The sequence below is a fragment of the Schistocerca piceifrons genome, chromosome 8 (assembly GCF_021461385.2).
Source record: "Schistocerca piceifrons isolate TAMUIC-IGC-003096 chromosome 8, iqSchPice1.1, whole genome shotgun sequence".
In the NCBI taxonomy this organism is placed as follows: Eukaryota; Metazoa; Arthropoda; class Insecta; order Orthoptera; family Acrididae; genus Schistocerca; species Schistocerca piceifrons.
Window position 1 is genome coordinate 173,445,431 of NC_060145.1, and position 21,498 is coordinate 173,466,928.

General features: G+C 46.1%; 1 protein-coding gene across 2 annotated transcripts in view; it reads left to right on the forward strand.

The window, feature by feature from the left end:
* The first annotated feature begins 699 nt into the window (after positions 1 to 699).
* LOC124711743 (protein I'm not dead yet-like) overlaps positions 700 to 21,498 on the forward strand; it is a 269,714-nt gene continuing 248,915 nt past the window's right edge. For both annotated transcript variants that reach the window (XM_047241953.1, XM_047241954.1), the window contains exon 1: positions 700 to 813. In XM_047241953.1, coding sequence (XP_047097909.1) covers positions 715 to 813 — 99 coding nt within the window. In that variant the 5' untranslated portion in view covers positions 700 to 714. The remainder of the gene's footprint in view (positions 814 to 21,498) is intronic.

The window sequence follows — 21,498 nt, forward strand, 5'->3', positions numbered from 1 at the left end:
GTAGAATGAGATTTTCACTCTGCAGCGGAGTGTGCGCTGATATGAAACTTCCTGGTAGATTAAAACTGTGTTCCCGACAGAGACTCGAACTCGGGACCTTTCCCTTTCACGGGCAAGTGCTCTACCATTTGAGCTACCGAAGCACGACTCACGCCAAGTCCTCACAGCTTCACTTCTGGGAGTACCTCGCCTCCTACCTTCCAAACTTTACAGAAGCTCTCCTGCAAACCATGCAGAACTAACACTCCTGAAAGAAAGGATATTGCCACAGCCTGGGGAATGTTTCCAGAATGAGATTTTCACTCTGTAGCGGAGTGTGCGCTGATATGAAACTTCCTGGCAGATTAAAAGTGTGTGCCAGACCGAGACTCTAACTCGGGAGCTTTGCTATGAGGACGGGGCCCGAGAAAGGTAAAGGTCCCGAGTTCGAGTCTCGGTCCGGCACACAGTTTTAATCTGCGAGACGCACGTAGCTCGCCCAGCCCGCTGACAGCTGTCACCCTGGATGTCAGCCCTCTGGTGCAACAATGTGATTCGCCGGTGTGGTATGTGGGCAGCGGCTACTGGCCTGTTGCCGCCAGGCGGTACTGGTGCCCGCGGTTGTTGGGGTGGGGGGAGGGGGGCTGTGGTGGGGGCTGGAGCTGCCGTAGCGGTAGTTCCTCCGCGGACAGGCGTCTGATCAGTCAGTCCTCCGCCTGCGCCGCCGCTGCCGCAATGAGACCGCTGCTGGGTTGGCTGTCGGCGCGCTGGCGCTCCATCATCGTGCTCGTGTGGCCGCTGGCGCTGCTGCCCCTGGCCGTCTCCCCCTACTCCGTGAGTACCGCTGCTGTCAGCCGGCCGCCAACCGCTTTCTCCCGCGTTCTCGCAGAAACTGCACGCTAAATGTACCCGTGAGCTATTCGTGGCATCTACATTTACATGGATACTCTGCAAATCACATTTAAGTGCCTGGAAGAGGGTTCATCGAACCACCTTCACAATTCTCTGTTATTCCAATCTCTTATTTATCTACTCAGCTACACTCAGCTGGCGGCTACACGGGTAGCGGCGGCTGTAAGGCGTGGACTGGGCGGTTTTTTAGGTTAGAAGGCCTCGGGAAAGTACGGGGTGGGCTGCAATCTCAAAGGGTGCATGGCAAATACAGGACGTGCTTGGATCAAGGAACAGTCGGAATTGTAGTTGTAAATTGTTGTAGTTGTGCTGGGAAAGTCCCTGAGCTTCAAGCGCTAATAGAAAGCATACCCCACTGATACTATTATAGTTGGTGGTACAGGAAGCTGGCTAAAGCCTGAAATAAGTTCAGCAGAAATTTTTACGAAGTCTCAGACGGTGTTCAGAAAAGATAGATTAGGCAGAATTGGTGGTGGAGTGTTTGTGTCTGTCAGTAGTGGTTTATCTTGTAGTGAAGTCGAAGTAGATACTCAGTGCGAATTGGTATGGGTGGAGGTTATACTTAACAGTCGATCTAAGTTAATAATTGGCTCCTTCTACCGACCCCCAGACTCCGATGATATAGTTGCTGAACAGTTCAGAGAAAATTTGAGTCTCGTAATAAATAAATACCCCACTCATACTATTATAGTTGGTGGGGACTTCAACCTTCCTTCGATATGTTGGCAAAAATACTTGTTCAAAACCGGTGCTAGGCAGAAAACATCCTAAATGCTTTCTCCGAAAATTATTTCGAGTAGTTAGTCCATGAACACACGCGAATTGTAAATGGTTGCGAAAACACACTTGACCTCTTAGCCACAAACAATCCTGAGCTAATAGAGAGCATCATGACTGATACAGGGATTAGTGATCACAAGGTCGTTGTAGCTAGGCTCAATACCGTTTCTTCCAAATCCACCAGAAACAAACGCAAAATAATTTTATTTAAAAAAGCGGATAAAGTGTCACCAGAAGACTTCCTAAGAGACAATCTCCATTCCTTCCGAACTGACTATGCAAATGTAGACGAGATGTGGCTCAAATTCAAAGATATAGTAGCAACAGCAGTTGAGGGATTCATACCTCATAAATTGGTAAGAGATGGAACTGATCCCCCGTGGTACACAAAACAGGTCCGAACGCTGTTGCAGAGGCAACGGAAAAAGCATGCGAAGTTCAGAAGAACGCGAAATCCAGAAGATTGGCTAAAATTTACAGACGCGCGAAATATGGCACGGACTTCAATGCGAGATGCCTTTAATAGGTTCCACAACGAAACATTGTCTCGAAATTTGGTAGAAAATCCGAAGAAATTCTGGTCGTATGTAAAGTACACAAGCGGCAAGACGCAGTCAATACCTTCGCTGCGCAGTGCCGATGGTACTGTTACCGACGACTGTGCCGCCAAAGCGGAGTTATTGAACGCAGTTTTCCGAAAATCCTTCACCAGGGAAGACGAATGGAATATTCCAGAATTTGAAACACGAACAGCTGCTGGCATGAGTTTCTTAGAAGTAGATACCTTAGGTAAGTCTGCTCGAAATAGGGTTTTATCTGGTGACTTCAGTTTTATATTTTATGGAAAGAACGACCATGAGAGTAGTTTTCTATTATTTTTGTTGGTTGTGACAATGATTTTATCAGATGGTCTGCCTCATATGCCATGATGTCCGTATGGTTTTATAAATGTTAATCCACGTTTCAGGTATGTGGTTCTGTAATAATTGTAATGTATACAGGGTGTTACAAAGAGGTACGGCCAAACTTTCAGGAAACATTCCTCACACACAAATAAAGAAAAGATGCTATTTGGACATGTGTCCGGAAACGCTTAATTTCCATGTTAGAGCTGATTTTAGTTTGTTCTCCCACCTACGCTCAATGGAGCACGTTATCATGATTTCATACGGGATACTCTACCTGTGCTGCTAGAACATGTGCCTTTACAAGTACGACACAACATGTGGTTCATGCACGATGGAGCTCCTGCACATTTCAGTCGAAGTGTTCGTACGCTTCTCAACAACAGATTCGGTGACCGATGGATTGGTAGAGGCGGACCAATTCCATGGCCTCCACGCTCTCCTGACCTCAACCCTCTTGATTTTCATTTATGGGGGCATTTGAAAGCTCTTGTCTACGCAACCCCGGTACCAAATGTAGAGACTCTTCGTGCTCGTATTGTGGACGCCTGTGATACAAGACGCCATTCTCCAGTGCTGCATCAGCGCATCAGGGATTCCATGCGACGGAGGGTGGATGCATGTATCCTCGCTAGCGGAGGACATTTTGAACATTTCCTGTAACAAAGTGTTTGAAGTCACGCTGGTACGTTCTGTTGCTGTGTGTTTCCATTCCATGATTAATGTGATTTGAAGAGAAGTAATAAAATGAGATCTAACATGGAAAGTAAGCGTTTCCGGACACATGTTCACATAACATATTTTCTTTCTTTGTGTGTGAGGAATGTTTCCTGAAAGTTTGGCCGTACCTTTTTGTAACACCCTGGATACATTACAATTATTACAGAACCACATACCTGAAACGTGGATTAACATTTATAAAATCATACGGACATCATGGCATATGAGGCAGACCATCTGATAAAATCATTGTCACAACCAACAAAAATAATAGAAAACTACTCTCATGGTCGTTCTTTCCATAAAATATAAAACTGAAGTCACCAGATAAAACCCTATTCCGAGCAGACTTACCTGCTGTGATTCTAGCGGTTCACAACCGGCCACCAGATAGTTTTAATTGTAGAATAACATTTTAAAATATTTGCATATCTTCGTGGAATACCCTGTATACTGACGTTGGACAAAAATATTTAAACATCGCGAAAAATATATGCTTGAAAATAAATGCAGATCCTACCCAAGGCTGCAGGTTGTGCTGTTGTATTTGACCAGGAACGGCATTTGTGCAACGTCTTCAGAACGTTGCAAATATCAGTCGTTTACTGTACAGTATTCTGTGTAGTTGTGAGAGCATCTTGGGGCTATGTGAAGTCGAACGTAGGCAAATTGTTGGTGCTCATATGGTGAGTGCTTCCGTAACCAAGGTAACCGCAATGTTCGGCGCTTCAAGAGGCACCGCATCCAAGATTTATACCGCATTGGGAAACCTTGTCAGCACTAAATCAACGCGAAGGCAGCTCCACACGCAGGGAATAGCAGGCAAGCGGGAATTTCAAAAACATACATCAGCGGTGCAAATGCCTGTAACAGCAAATCGTGCTTCCGAAGCCATAAAAATTGGCAGTGGAGCAATGGAAGAAAGTCATTTTGTAGGATGAGTCTTGCTTCACACTGTTTCCAGCTTCTGGCCGAGTTTACGTCCAATGAGACACAGCAGGGATTTGGGCAGCCATTTCACGAGCCCTATGGTTTATTCGCAAGGTCACATTACTGGCAAGGATTTTGCGACCGTTTTCGCTGATCACGTCCAGCAACTGATACCATGTTTGTTACCCAATGATGATGGTGTGTTCCAAAATGACGAGGCCCCTATTTACGAAGCTCACATCGTCCAGGACCGTTTTTGGGAGAACGAGGATGAATTGTCGCATCTCGCCTGGGCACCATAGTCATCAGCTCTCAGTATAATCGGATCTGCTTTGGAGAGAAGGTTATGTGATCGCTATCCATCTACGTCATCTTTACCTAAACTTGCCATTATTTTGTACGAAGATCGGTATAAGAGTCCATGTCTACATTTTTCCTACACCGTATTCTGCTTTATTATGTGTTGAATTTTGGATGTTTTCTTATTTTTGTCCACTCCCTGCAGATGTAGAATGACTGACGCGATACATACGTTCACAACGCGCGGCCTTTTACTTGTTGACTATTTGCTGGCACACATTTTATTAATATGGTTCTCTGTTTATTGAAAACTACAGACAAAAATTACTTGCTGGAGTCTTATACGCTTACGCACATCCTTAAGACGACTGAAGACGCCTTGAGATCTCGAGCCGCAAAATGCAATGCAGCTGATGATCGCATTTTTGGTCACAATCTGCAAATTATAATTCTACACTTTTGGGTTTTCCGCCGAGTTACTGATTCCATTTTCCTGCGCGATATTTCGGTGGCCAACCACGTGATCTCCTTCGAGCGCTGTGGACTGTGCGAACTGAGCGTACTCGCTGCCTGGACTCGAACCAGGCTGTATTGTTGGTGAAGCACCGCTATTTAAAGCAGAGTTGACTCTCTTTGATGCTCATTAGTTTTCAGAGCTCCCAATGTTATTCCGTGTAACACATGTTCTATCACCGTTGTCTGATGGATGAATTGGCCAGCGGGACCTTAATAGACTGAGTTCTCTAGTCCAAGCCTTGCTTAAATTGAAGCCTCGGACCCGCTTTTCCTATGTCATTCTTTCAACGCAATGTGCATCTTACGCGATAATAGCGAGCACCCCGAAAAATAAATCAGCGTAAAAATGGTTCAAATGGCTCTGAGCACTATGCGACTTAACTTCTGAGGTAATCAGTCCCCTAGAACTTAGAACTACTTAAACCTAACTAACCTAAGGACATCACATACATCCATGCCCGAGGCAGGATTCGAACCTGCGACCGTAGCGGTCACGCGGTTCCAGACTGTAGCGCCTAGAACCGCACGGCCACTCCGGCCGACAATCAGCGTAAAAAGGCCTAGCCTGACGCCGGGAGTCGAACTCGGCTATAAATGGCGTCACCATACCAACTAATTTAGTTAAATCCAGACAGCGAGTAAGCTTAACGACACCATTGGTAACAAATGAAGAAGACGACTGAGTCGGCCGTCGAAATATAGTGCAGAAAAATAGAATCACAACTTGGCTAAACACCCGAAAGCCAGGAAACCCCGAGAAATCACAATTTTGAATTTCTAGACTGAATTTTCACTCTGTGGCAGAATGTCCTTTGGTATGAAACTACCTAGCAGACTAAAACTGTGTGCCATGTCGGGAGGCGAACCTCAGATTTTTGGCGTTTGCAGGCAAGCGCTCTACCAAATGAGCCACTAACGATCACTCTTCACAGCTTATCTTCCGCCAGAACCTCATCTCCTGCATTCTAAACTCACTGTCTTAAACTGCCAGGAAGTTTCATATGAGCCGCTGCAGAGTGAAAATTCGTTCTCTCAACAAATCCTCAAGCTGTGGCTAAGCGATGTGTCCGCAGTATCCTTTCTTCCATCCTGGAAGTTTTGCAGGAGAACTACCCCTAAATTCGTAAATTATCCCTCCCCTACACTATTCCCCTTCTTTACAGTTTCAAAAAGCCGAACGAAATTAGAGTTCAGAGTATGCTGACGATACGTTCCCCCGCAGTGTGGTACTCACTTTTTAATTTCTTGACAGACCCAACGCTATGGTTTATTACCCTGTCTCTCAAGGAACGAGCGCGGCAAAAATTATAGCTTTTTAGGTGCCTCCGCTTTCGCGATCATTTGTGTGAGCCTATTTCCACAGTCACTGCAGGAATGACATGCTGAAACATATTCGTTGATTCAGCTGTGAACGCCAATTTCTTAAACTGTCTAAGTACGTTTTCGCAAGACGTCACTTCAAACTTGTAAACATTCATGTAATGTTTTTCCTTGAGTTGGATAAGCCTGCGAACATTCCAGCTGCCCTCCTTCTGTACGCTAGATGACAGGGTTTGTCCAATGTGTTACGGATCCCACACTCTGGAGCAATATTATAATACTGGCCATACAAGTGTATTGTAAGAAATGTTTTTCGTAGAAAAACTGCAGTTACCAAGGACCCTACAAATGAAGAAAAATTTGTAATTCACTAAAACAGCAACTGAGTATGTATAACCGTTATTCTTTGTTGACTCACATGACTGATTCCAGATGTGAATCAATCATTTAGTCAAAGGAAATATTAATTTCTTAAGGTGCATTACTTTATAATTTTATACTTTGAGAGCTAGCTGACAATCTGACCCCAGTTAATTATTTTGTCAAGATATTCCATATGCCCCCACAAGAATTTTAATAGTCGAATTTGTACTTTACAGTCGCCTTGGAAAGGGTATATACAGCTTATTCACAGATTTCATCCAAAATTCGGTTCTTGAATATTTCAAAATTTGTTTTTCTGGAGTTTTTAGGCGATTTTTTTTTCAAATTTTGGAAGTTCATACTGTTTACCGTAGCTCTTACATTATCTTGTGATACTTAACCCAGGTATGCATTGCATACGCTCTGTGACCACTCGTCGTCCATTCTGATGCGAGTCCAACCCATTTGATTTCTGATCTCGTTTTTAGAAAACTGCAGTTTCCCATTATCTAAACAATGAATGAAATGTTTCGAGGGAGATACTGACTTCAGTGCAACTGGGCACTGAAATAATTCAATGGTCAAAGTAGAAAATGTGTGCCGGACCGGGGCTCGAACCCGGATTTCCCGCTTTAGGCGAGCAGTCGTCTTAACCACTTTAGCTATCCGTGACCATTTTATGTCCGACAAAAATCCTCAACCAATCGCACAATAGTAAGGAGCGTCCCTGTCCATTTACCTCACTTGCTCACAGCGTTAGCTGCATTCCCGTAAGAGGTTTGGATCTTATCGTCCATCTGCACTGATAGCCCACACGTATATAGCAGAATAAATGGAAGTCTGGAACGCTTTCCCGTGACAGAACCTGCAAGAGAATCCCACTCTGTATTCTCAAGCAATGCTACCCAATGGTGCGTCGAGTGACTAGTTGGCTTCAGATGTTACGAATTAAATTTGCTCATAGTCAAGGCCTTTCACGAAGAACACATCTTTACATGACTCTAAACTCGCAGGAAAACACTTGTCTTTGCATCACGTTGATATCTTTTCGAAGCCTGATTGCATCTTTGTGCAACTTGCTTTTCTGATAAGCCGTCCATGTAGGTGGCCACATCTCTGAAGAGTTTGAGATTGTAACTAAACTTAGCTTCAAAGTTACAACTTGAACTTTAATGAGCTTCTGCAGTTCCCCGGGAGCCCAGTCCAAATAATTTCCCTGATTAATACTTTTTATTAATTATTTATCTTTTGAACATGTTGTAAGATGGATTCGTCTTACAAAGGAGGATTCCCAAGTGTCAATGAATGACCTTGATGAAACTTGGCGGGTATGTAGAGGGGGCAAAATCATGCAAATGCATTTTTTTTTTGTTTGTGCTCAGTTTCAATTTTCATATAAAAGTTGAAATGTAACTGACGTTCTTGAAAACTTTAATCAAATTTTGAAAAAAATTGAAAATTTACAAATTACCCCACGACCATTAATGAATTTTGAGAAATGAAAACTTTTGTTACAACGTAAATTAAAGAAGCTTCCCCGCCATGTACATCCACGTGTATAAAGCTGGTTTCTGTAAGTTGTACAAAATGTGCTGTCGGATTTTGTGCAACGGAACTAATTACTCGTACAATATCTGAAAGTTGATTATAATTCTAATGATTGGTTTTACGTATTCTGGTTTATGTTTTAAACTGTTATATTAACATTGAAAATTAATTTTTTCGTTTTTTAGTTTACATTTCACATACTTATTAACTGGAAATAATAATTAACCCATTATTATGATAAAAAATCGTTAAAATAATGACAGTCGGTAAATAAATGCTTACATCATAACGTTTTTCTTAGAACATGCACACAAACGAACGAATTATCTCCCACACTCGGAAAGAAAACGTCTGTCAAATATCGCTTGATTTATTCATTCGTTTGCTTACCAGATTTCAGTGCCGTCACAAGAGCATTTGGGGCTCCATAAAGAGATTCTCGAATTCTCAGTCCAGACTCTCCATTAGATTCTTTTGAAACTATCAGTAGGTGGGTAAGCACTTTGCCGGCTGCAGAGACTGGTGGCTGAATCGTGTAAGTGAAGTTCTCTTCGTGGTGCATCTCCGTAGGCTCTTGAAGAGATCTCACAGTCAAACAGCTTACGTACCGTCAACAAACGCAGTCTGTTGACACGGTGCGTTCGAGTACGTACTGCTCGGCGCGCTATCTGCCAAAACAGTCGCTGCGACTTCTTCGTGACATGACGACTGTGATTTCAAGACTTCTATCGTTCATTATTAGCTGCTTTTGAAGAATATTATTTGAAGATTACAAAAGGATTGCAGTGCCCTGTTACCATCTCCAGCGGTCGGCACGTCCCGCTACCCGCATCCCAGAGATGCTGCAGTTTGTGGCCTGCAGTCTAAAGAGGTTCGCCAACTAGCAGCTCACGGGGTACAAGGCTGTACCGCTAGTTCGCGACACCATAGACCACGTCGTGCCTTCTGTTACTGTATGTAAGGCAGCAGTCTCGTCTGCCGTTTGCTATTACTACGAAACTGTACATTGAACACGACTTCTGGATCTCGCTGCACTCTTCAGAACCTCTCTCCCACGGAATGCTCTTTGGGTTACTACTATGGAATTCCCAGAGAATTATATCAATTCGCAGGAAGCGTAACTGAAAGGTACCATTGTGCCAATGATTGGTGACAGCATAGATGGACATGCGAAACAAGGTACTGGGGTATGGTTTGATGGATCGGAGCCCCGTGATATACACTCCTGGAAATTGAAATAAGAACACCGTGAATTCATTGTCCCAGGAAGGGGAAACTTTATTGACACATTCCTGGGGTCAGATACATCACATGATCACACTGACAGAACCACAGGCACATAGACACAGGCAACAGAACATGCACAATGTCGGCACTAGTACAGTGTATATCCACCTTTCGCAGCAATGCAGGCTGCTATTCTCCCATGGAGACGATCGTAGAGATGCTGGATGTAGTCCTGTGGAACGGCTTGCCATGCCATTTCCACCTAGCGCCTCAGTTGGACCAGCGTTCGTGCTGAACGTGCAGACCGCGTGAGACGACGCTTCATCCAGTCCCAAACATGCTCAATGTGGGACAGATCCGGAGATCTTGCTGGCCAGGGTAGTTGACTTACACCTTCTAGAGCACGTTGGGTGGCACGGGATACATGCGGACGTGCGTTGTCCTGTTGGAACAGCAAGTTCCCTTGCCGGTCTAGGAATGGTAGAACGACGGGTTCGATGACGGTTTGGATGTACCGTGCACTATTCAGTGTCCCCTCGACGATCACCAGTGGTGTACGGCCAGTGTAGGAGATCGCTCCCCACACCATGATGCCGGGTGTTGGCCCTGTGTGCCTCGGTCGTATGCAGTCCTGATTGTGGCGCTCACCTGCACGGCGCCAAACACGCATACGACCATCATTGGCACCAAGGCAGAAGCGACTCTCATCGCTGAAGACGACACGTCTCCATTCGTCCCTCCATTCACGCCTGTCGCGACACCACTGGAGGCGGGCTGCACGATGTTGGGGCGTGAGCGGAAGACGGCCTAACGGTGCGCGGGACCGTAGCCCAGCTTCATGGAGACGGTTGCGAATGGTCCTCGCCGATACCCCAGGAGCAACAGTGTCCCTAATTTGCTGGGAAGTGGCGGTGCGGTCCCCTACGGCACTGCGTAGGATCCTACGGTCTTGGCGTGCATCCGTGCGTCGCTGCGGTCCGGTCCCAGGTCGACGGGCACGTGCACCTTCCGCCGACCACTGGCGACAACATCGATGTACTGTGGAGACCTCACGCCCCACGTGTTGAGCAATTCGGCGGTACGTCCACCCGGCCTCCCGCATGCTCACTATACGCCCTCGCTCAAAGCCCGTCAACTGCACATACGGTTCAGTCCACGCTGTCGCGGCATGCTACCAGTGTTAAAGACTGCGATGGAGCTCCGTATGCCACGGCAAACTGGCTGACACTGACGGCGGCGGTGCACAAATGCTGCGCAGCTAGCGCCATTCGACGGCCAACACCGCGGTTCCTGGTGTGTCCGCTGTGCCGTGCGTGTGATCATTGCTTGTACAGCCCTCTCGCAGTGTCCGGAGCAAGTATGGTGGGTCTGACACACCGGTGTCAATGTGTTCTTTTTTCCATTTCCAGGAGTGTAGCAATGATGGACGACGACTGTACATCTGACTGTGAAACACATGAGGAGGCCTTCATCACAGGGAAAGAATGGAAAAATCGCTTTCATCCATCCTACATAAATAAAGCAAAGTTTCAGCAGTGAAACAGCTCTGACGCTGAAAAAAGTATGTTCTCCATGATGGCTCAAAACGTGATACGATGAAGGTAACACACTGTTGGAGGATATGGATCATCGACTGGTTATTCATGCTATTGACATTCAATAGTGTGCCTTGAGATGGGCAGGGACGTAAAGTTACATAATTTCAAGGAAAGGCCAAAATGGCTATTAAATTTTAAAAAGGCGCACGGAACGGTGTCTCGGAAAATAGCAATGTTTATAGCTAGATACTATATAAATTGTTGTAACGAAATTGTACCATAATAATGAGTTACTTATTATTTTCAATTAACACAATACACATATGTGAAAAACAAGCAAACAAACAAAAAACATGAACTGAAATGATAAAATAACACTTTACATAATACAGCAAAAATATGTGAAACAAGTAATTACAATAATAATGAACGTTTAGGTATTTTAATTAGGTATGTTGCACATACTCCGGCGGAACTTTTTCTACAACATATTTTCCAAAAAAAAAAGTTGTTACGGAAACCAGCTTATTACATGTGGATATATGTGTCGTGAAATCTTCTTTAATTTATGCTGTAACAAAAGTGTCTATTCTGGTTCATTAATGGTGGTGGGGTAATCTACAAATTTTCAATTTTTTCTTTTGAAAAGTTGATTATATAGTTTCAAGAATGTTACTTAAATTTCAACTTCTACAAAAAAACACACTTTTTATGAAACTTCCTGGCAGATTAAAACTGTGTGGCCGACCGAGACTCGAACTCGGGACCTTTGCCTTTCGCGGGCAATTGCTCTACCAACTGAGCTACCGAAGCACGACTCACGCCGGGTACTCACAGCTTTACTTCTGCCAGTACCTCGTCTCCTACCTTCCAAACTTTACAGAAGCTCTCCTGCGAACCTTGCAGAACTAGCACTCCTGAAAGAAAGGATATAGCGGAGACATGGCTTAGCCACAGCCAGGGGGATGTTTCCAGAATGAGATTTTCACTCTGCAGCGGAGTGTGCGCTGTTATGAAACTTCCTGGCAGATTAAAACTGTGGACCCGACCGAGACTCGAACTCGGGACCTTTGCCTTTCGCGGGCAAGTGCTCTACCAACTGAGCTACCGAAGCACGACTCAGGCCCGGTACTCACAGCTTTATTTCTGCCAGTACCTCGTCTCCTACCTTCCAAACTTTACAGAAGCTCTCCTGCGAACCTTGCAGAACTAGCACTCCTGAAAGAAAGGATATTGCGGAGACATGGCTTAGCCACAGCCTGGAGGATGTTTCCAGAATGAGATTTTCACTCTGCAGCGGAGTGTGCGCTGATATGAAACTTCCTGGCAGATTAAAACTTGGTAGAGCACTTGCCCGCGAAAGGCAAAGGTCCCGAGTTCGAGTCTCGGTCGGGCCCACAGTTTTAATCTGCCAGGAAGTTTCATATCAGCGCAAACTCCGCTGCAGAGTGAAAATCTCATTCTGGAAACATCCCCCAGGCTGTGGCTAAGCCATGTCTCCGCAATATCCTTTCTTTCAGGAGTGCTAGTTCTGCAAGGTTCGCAGGAGAGCTTCTGTAAAGTTTGGAAGGTAGGAGACGAGGTACTGGCAGAAATAAAGCTGTGAGTACCGGGTGTGAGTCGTGCTTCGGTAGCTCAGTGGGACAGTCTGCCGCCGGCAGTGCTGCGAGGCGGTCACGCGCCAGAGCGCTGCGGGCGAGGCGCGCACGGTGTGTTTGTGTTTACTTCGGCCGCTGTAAGTGCCGTTTTCCTTCTAGACCACCATGGCGCACAACTATCGGAAGAAGACATTACGTTTCAACTTTTGTTCCGACTTCGCCCGACCCAAGGCCCTGGAGGTAGAACGATTTATACGCGATGAAGTTAAAATACCACCAACGGATCTAATTGGCATCCACTTGTCCATAGTTAGCAGTACCGTCTACGTCAAAATGATCAACGATGCGGCGTGCGACAAGGTGCTTCAAGAGGCAAAACGTGGACTGCGCTTCTGTCATTCCGACGGCAACGTCGGACCCGTTACCGTCGATCACGCAGGTCTCGGCACACGGACGATAAGGATCTTCGAACTGCCGTTCGAACTACCTGCAGACGTCGTCATCGAGGCGCTCCGTCCCTATGGCAACGTTCTGGAACATGTTGCCGAACGATGGGTCCAATTTCAGACCTATCCAGTTTTAAACGGTGTTAGACAGGTCCGCATCGAGTTGCAGAAACACGTGCCTTCCTATCTACGTATCGGAGGCTGCCGTGCCATTATAATGTACGACGGCCAACCTCGGACCTGTTCCGGTTGCGGGAAAGAAGGTCACCTACGGTCTGAATGCATTCAACGACGGGTCGCGCAGCTCCCGTTGTCGGAAGCGTCCGTCACACCCACGATGACCGCCCTACCGGTCACTTACGCAGCGGCTCTTGCCACGTCTACAGTTTCGTCCAGTCCGTCGCCCGGTCCTTCCGATCGGCACGTCCCACCGTCCCAGTCACCAACGGACGGTACAGACGTCCCACCTGACAACCTTGCCGCCGAACAGGCTCCCGCACCGGACGCTGAGGAGACCAGTACATCTTCACAACACCTGTTTGACAATCTCATTGTACCCACCGACGCCTTCGAACCAGGTCGACGCTCCTCCTTGCCGTCGTCCGACACTGAGGAACACGTGCGCAAACAACGCTCGCCACGTAGGCGCAAACGCCGTCGCCGTTCACCCACGGGCTCTCAGAGCGTTGCCACCCGCGACGACGAAGACGACACCCAAGCAGCCGACATTTCCACGCAGAGGTCGGCGGACAACTTTCACGATGAACAAGACGTTTCGCAGGACGGGACCACTATGGAGGTCGCCACGCACTATGTAACGATCGGTGCGCCGGTTGAGACGCCTGTCTCCCCGCCGACACCTCCAGATCTCTCTCACCACGACGCAATTCCCATGGACATTGGACAGACCCACGGCACAGGAGCATGGGCCGACGACATTGAGGAAGGTACGCCCCCTCCTCCGGATGAGTTACCTCCGCCGGACGAGGCTACCTGTTAACATCAAAAGCGAGGCATTGCAGCTTATGGGACGGGACTTCCTGTCGGTGCCCTCCTCTTACTTCCCTTGGTGATGGTAGATGCGCGTCCACCACCACTGAAACAAACATACCGGTTTGGCACACTGAACATCAACTTGATCGGCACTGCACCCAAGCTGCAACTCCTATGTGACATGCTTCGGGCCTCTGACGTCGACGTCGCCCTTCTTCAGGAAGTACGCGTTGCCACACTACCACCAGTCTACGGCTACGACTCATACACGTCCACATGTGATCAATCAGGGCGTGGAGTGGCTTTCTACATACGCGAAGGAATCCCACTCACGGACACGACAATCCTTCCCTGTGGAAGAGGCATGGCTGTTACCATCTTCGACACGCGCGTCATCAATATCTACGCTCCGTCTGGGTCCACGAACCGTCGGCAGCGGTCCACTTTCTTCGGACATGACGTGGCGCCCCTGTTTTCTGGACGCTATGATCGCCTTATCATGGGAGGGGATTTCAACTGTGTCCTCCATCCGCAAGACCAAGTACCTGGTTATTCGCCATGCCCGGCGCTGCTCACCTTAATCGAAGATTTTCATCTAGTGGATGTTTGGGAGAAAATTCATGGCAATACCCCCGGTTTTACCCATTATACAGCACATTCTGCGAGCAGACTGGACCGGTTTTATGTCTCTGCTCACCTCGGCAATGAAGTCGCCCAAGCTGAACGATGGCCCCTTGCATTTTCGGACCATTGCGCCGTCATTTGCTCCCTGGCTCTGCCACCTCAGTCAGTGTGGCGCAGCAGAGGTTACTGGAAGCTTAATACCTCCCTCCTTAATGATCCACATTGCCGACAATGTATTGCCACCTTCCGCAGTACACATCCACGTTCCATTGGTGGCTCAAATGTGCCAAACCTGCGATCAGAAAGGCCTTCATACAATGTGGCAAGGAAGCAGCAGCATGGCATCGAGAAACCACAAATTTTCACTACGCCGTCCTCCGTGAGCTCGATGCGCTCCCTCCATCACCTGACACCCACAGGGAACGACAACGTACTAAAGCTCGTCTCCTCTCTCTTCAACGTGCACGACTGCATGGTGTCGTGGTGCGTTCCCGACGACAAGACCTCCTCCACGACGAAACCCCATCCACAATCCATGCCGCATCCGACCATAGTCGTCGACGTCGGCTTTTCGTCCCCAACATCACGACCTCCGATGGTGTTCACCACACAACACAGGCGGCGGTCGTGTCTGCCTTTGCTGAACATTATCGCCAATTTTATGATGATGAACCGATGGCGACGCCCATTCCTGATGATCTCCGTCCTTCCCCTGAACGGACCCTCACCGTAGCGGAGTCAACGTCCATGATGTCTGCAATCACCGCAGAAGAGGTGGTAGATGCGATCAACAAAGGGGCCAAGAACAAATCACCCGGACCAGATGGTCTCCCAGTGGAGTTTTACCGGGCGTTCACCACGTTAATGCTTCCTCGCTGGACGGAAATGATTCAGGAACTCTTTACTCCGTCCTTCCCAATTCCACCTGAATTCGTCACTGGCATTCTTCTACCTGTGCCTAAACCGAAGGGAGGGTCTCATGTCTCTGCATATCGCCCCCTTACACTACTGAATGCAGACTATAAAATCTATGCACGCCTCTTAGCAGCGCGCATACGCACCGTCTTACCTACGGTCCTTTCTCCTGCGCAGACTGCACGTGGTTGTGGGGCCACCTTACAAACAGCCCTGGGAGAATGCCGTGACCTCATTGCACTGGCGTCGGTTTGTCGCCTTCGTGCAGCACTGGTATCCGTCGATTTCACGAGTGCCTTTGATCGCGTTCGACACCCTTTCCTCCTCATGGTGGCGACACGTATGGGGTTCCCATTGCTTTTTGTCGATGCCATTCGCCGGTTGCTCCTTCCCGCGGTCTCGATGGTACAAGTCAATGGGAGGCTTGTAGGACCGATTCCTATACGCCGCTCTGTGCGTCAAGGATGCCCTATGTCTACTTTACTATATGCCATTGCACTTGAGCCCCTCATCACGGGACTTACCTCTAGACTGCAGGGCCTCACTTTGCGTGACCACACCTTTCACTGTAGGGCTTATGCGGACGATCTCCTCTTTCTCACCTGCTCCTCCACGGAACTCAATGACGCCATCCAATGGATCCAGCAGTATGGACGTCTTTCTGGTAGCATTCTTAATGTCCGTAAATCGACTATGATGCACATTGGGCGCGGCCTCCCGGCTATGGTGCCGACCCCACTCCCAGTTAGTGCCACCCTTCGTTACTTGGGTATCGAATTTACGAGCTCCACACACCGCACAGTGGCCCTGGCTTACCGGCGGCTTTTGCAGTCAATTCGGCACCATGTTCGCGGTCAAGTGCACCGTAACTTAAACCAACTCCAACGTGTGTCCTATGTAAACATCTATGTCGCCCCTAAACTGGTACACGTCGCCCAGATCCTCCCACTGCCGTTACTCCTTGGCCGCCGCATCCAATCAGCCTTTGGATATTTCGTGTCAGCAGGGGCACTTTTCAAAGTCCGCTACAACACTCTAACACTGCCTCCTGCAAAAGGTGGCCTCGGACTCATCAACGTGCGGGCACGCTCTTCTGCACTCTTTGTCCACACTCTGTTGCGGCACTGGCAGGGGCCGGTCCCGTCTTTAACACGCAGTCTCTTAGATACCCTCCGACCAGCTTCTCTCGATCCACCGATCAATGTGGCACCTATTTCTCCATTATTGTACTACGTCGCGAATTGTTTCATAGAACTCAGCTACGTTCGGGCCGATCTTCCAGTCACCCGTCCTCCCCGTACAAAAGATTATTATCGTTTGTTTATGCTGTCCAACCCTTGCGACCCCATGGTGCTACAGCATCCTGACATTAACTGGCGCACGGTTTGGGGGTGTGTGCATGCACCCTTTTTACCGTCGTCTGTGTCTGCACTCTGGTATGTTTTAGTCTATGGAAAATTCCCGACTAATAGTCGACTTTATCGCATAGGACTGGCCACCTCCCCACTCTGTCCTGACTGTCAGCTCGAAGACACCGACGAGCACCGTCTTACGTGCCCCCTGAAACAAAACGTATGGCTCCTCATCCAACGAATCGTGGGCTTTTACCTCCGTGTCCCGCCAACGACGGTAACCCCGGATTTCCTGTTGTTGCCCCAGACATTTCACTACCCTCTTGCTAAGCACCATACCCTAATCTGGTTTCGAGGACAGGCTTTAGAATATCTCTTTCGGAGTGGTCCGCATACAGTCCTTGACTTCTGGTACAAAGTTGTGACCGCGCATAGCACCCTCACCCGAAAACCATCTTACCGACAAACTTTTGCCGGTTATCTCCGCAGCGTCTTTCTTGACCCCCCTCAAAGTTGGGGTGTACCATGCCTACCTGTCACATGATGCAGCACCCATATCCACGTTCTCATGCATCGACCAAAAACAAACACAATTTTATTTATTTATTTATTTATTTATTTTACAAAAAGGAAGAAGACAGAATATGTTATATTTTGTTGTATTTAATGTTTTTCTTTTTTAATATTTTTTTTGTTTAACTAACAGTCATTTGTATATTTTTAAATGGTACCTTGAAGAACTCTTGCATAGTGAATATATATGTACCTTTAGTTTGTTCAATACAAATTTTTAAACAAAAACAAAAACAAAAAAAAAAAAGGAAAACTGGATATGTTCTAATTTGTTGTATTTCATGTTATTCTAATAATTTGTTTACCTAACACTCCTTTGTATATGTTTAACTGGTACCTTGAAGAACTTTTGCTTTGTGTATATATATATGTACTCTCCGTTTGTTCCATAATAAAGATTACAAAAAAAAAAAAAAAAAAAAAAAAAAAAAAAAAAAAAAAAAAAAAAAAAAGTGGGTAGAGCACTTGCCCGTGAAAGGCAAAGGTCCCGAGTTCGAGTCTCGGTCGGGCATACAATTTTAATCTGCCAGGAAGTTTCATATCAGCGCACACTCCTCTGCGGAGTTAAAATCTCATTCCTGGCACACTTTTTATATTTCGTGGTTTCGAAGCTATTCTCTCTAAATCTATTATGCCAAATTACCTTTCAAGGTGTGTTTTACCGCTTAAAAGTGAAATTGAACACAAGCAGAAACATTGCATATCGCATTATTTTGCCTCCTCTACACACCCGTTAAGTTTCATCGAGATCATTCATTGACCCTTGGGAATGTTCCCTTGGTAGTGGATCACAGCTTCTTCGGCAATCACCGCAGACGTTCTACGCGGATGGGATTCGGATTTTCGATAATACCGTCCCTCTGATATTGAATCTCATATGTGGGATTATATTACGGAAATGTTTTGAGTGCTTTACAGAGGACAGAAAGGGACGCGAACATCAAGTAAACATATTTTAGTTTGAGTTACCCCTTTTTGAAAGTGACCAATTACGACAAGTGACGTAAAAGGATACTAGATAAAGGAATATGGTTTTTTTCCCAGGATGATAATCGAGGCTGAAGTAGAGACCTCGAAAACTGCAATAATGTATGCGACGAGCACCACCAGTAGAAAAATACAAACCAATGGAATTCTTTGCTAACTGCGTTGCTCCTTGTTTGTAATATAATTTCTGCAGTGGGAATTTACACCTGCATATAATGTTCTACATATAGTGTTCTATGGCAGAAACCACGATGAAGTACGCGGCGGAGAGTAGATGTTTTACTGGAATAGTTTTCCCCTTTCTCATTCCATCCGTATGTCAAGAATGGCTGTCGGAATCCTTCTGCATGGGTTCGAATTTCTCCGCCTTTACCGACGCGGTCGTTAAGCAAGATATAACATGGAAGAAGTAATATGTTTATTATCTCGGATAAGACTGTATGTAGGCTTTCAGAATTCTGATATTAAGTATCTGTGCGGTGTAGAGCGCTTTTCGTGTTGGAGTTTCTTGAGCATTGTTATGACGCTTTCGTACTGACTAAGAAAACTTCTAACGAAGGACCAAACTCTTCTTTGAATTTTCAACCGATCAAGTTGAGCTGCAATTAATGTACGAAACCAGTATTTAGAAGGAGTGGGGTTCAAATCTCCATCCGAACATCTATATTCAGATTTTCTAAGGCTTCCCTAAACCCCAAATGCCAGGGTGGATCCTTTGAAATAGAGACGCCTAATTTCTATCCATGTCCTTGTCCCCTCCGTGCCTGACTACGAAGTCTATAGAAAATTAAACTCTAATTTTTCTGTTTTACTCTTTTATAGGTTAGCTCTAGCGTGATAACCACTTTAGCGTAATGCGATTCGAGAATGATACCCACTTTTCGCTGCTATATTCCTACAGCCAAAAGACGTATATGCTACTTCCGGGGGATACTTTCAATTTTACACAACACTTTCGCTTCGCAGCAACCTGTTAGTGGAGAGAAGATCTAAATGAAACTTTTATTAGAAATTCGGATCCAAATCAAAATTTTATCCATACTTCTGTAGCATCGAGTCTGCTTATTATTCGTTTGTCTACTTCCGTACGCAATGATAACAGTGTGAATTAGTGTTGTGAAGTACGACGCAGAGGTAGTTCATTCGAAACATGGCGGCGAAAGAAAATTTCATGATCCATGATAGTCTCGTATTAGGAGGAGAAGAAATGGAGTACAATTCATTATCGTCAGCCTATATTCCCCCCCCCCCCCCCCCCATGAACCATGGACCTTGCCGTTGGTGGGGAGGATTGCGTACCTCAACGATACAGATAGCCGTACCGTAGGTGCAACCACAATGGAGGGGTATCTGTTGAGAGGCCAGACAAACGTGTGGTGCCTGAAGAGGGGCAGCAGCCTTTTCAGTAGTTGCAGGGGCAACAGTCTGGGTGATTGACTGATCTGGCCTTGTAACACTAACCAAAATGGCCTTGCTGTTCTGGTACTGCGAACGGCTGAAAGCAAGGGGAAACTACAGCCGTAATTTTTCCCGAGGGCATGCAGCTTTACTGTATGATTAAATGATGATGGCGTCCTCTTGGGTAAAATATTCCGGAGGTAAAATAGTCCCCCATTCGGATCACCGGGCGGGGACTACTCAAGAGGACGTTGTTATCAGGAGAAAGAAAACTGGCGTTCTACGGATCGGAGCGTGGAATGTCAGATCCCTTAATCGGGCAGGTAGGTTAGAAAATTTAAAAAGGGAAATGGATAGTTTAATGTTAGATATAGTGGGAATTAGTGAAGTTCGGTGGCGGGAGGAACAAGACTTCTGGTCAGGCGAATACAGGGTTATAAATATAAAGTCAAATAGGGGTGATGCAGAAGTAGGTTTAATAACGAATAAAAAAAATAGGAGTACTGGTAAGCTACTACAAAAAGCATAGTGAACGCATTATTGTGGCCAAGATAGACACGAAGCCCATGCCTACTACAGTAGTACAAGTTTATATGCCAACTAGCTCTGCAGATGACGAAGAAATTGATGAAATGTATGATGAGATAAAAGAAATTATTCAGGTAGTGAAGGGAGACGAAAATTTAGTAGTCATGGGTGACTGGAATTCGTCAGTAGGAAAAGGGAGAGAAGGAAACATAGTAGGTTAATATGGATTGGGGCTTAAAAATGAAAGAGGAAGCCGCCTGGTAGAATTTTGCGCAGAGCATAACTTAATTATAGCTAATACTTGGTTTAAGAATCATGAAAGAAGGTTGTATACATGGAAGAACCCTGGAGATACTAAAAGGTATCAGATAGATTATATAATGGTAAGACAGAGATTTAGGAACCAGGTTTTAAATTGTGAGACATTTCCAGGGGCAGATGTGGACTCTGACCACAATCTATTGGTTATGAACTGTAGATTAAAACTGAAGAAACTGCAAAAAGGTGGGAATTTAAGGAGATGGGACCTGGATAAACTGAAAGAACCAGAGATTGTACAGAGTTTCAGGGAGAGCGTAAGGGAACAATTGACAGGAATGGGGGAAAGAAATACAGTAGAAGAAGAATGGATAGCTTTGAGGAGATGGGACCTGGATAAACTGGATAAACTGGATAAACTGAAAGAACCAGAGATTGTACAGAGTTTCAGGGAGAGCGTAAGGGAACAATTGACAGGAATGGGGGAAAGAAATACAGTAGAAGAAGAATGGATAGCTTTGAGGGATGAAATAGTGAAGGCAGCAGAGGATCAAATAGGTAAAAAGACAGGGCTGGTAGAAACCCATGGGTAACAGAAGAAATATTGAATTTTATTGATGAGAGGAGAAAATATAAAAATGCAGTAAATGAGGCAGGCAAAATGGAATACAAACGTCTCAAAAATGAAATCGACAGGAAGTGCAAAATGGCTAAGCAGGGATGGCTAGAGGACAAATGTAAGGATGTAGAGGCTTATCTCACTAGGGGTAAGATAGATACTGCCTACA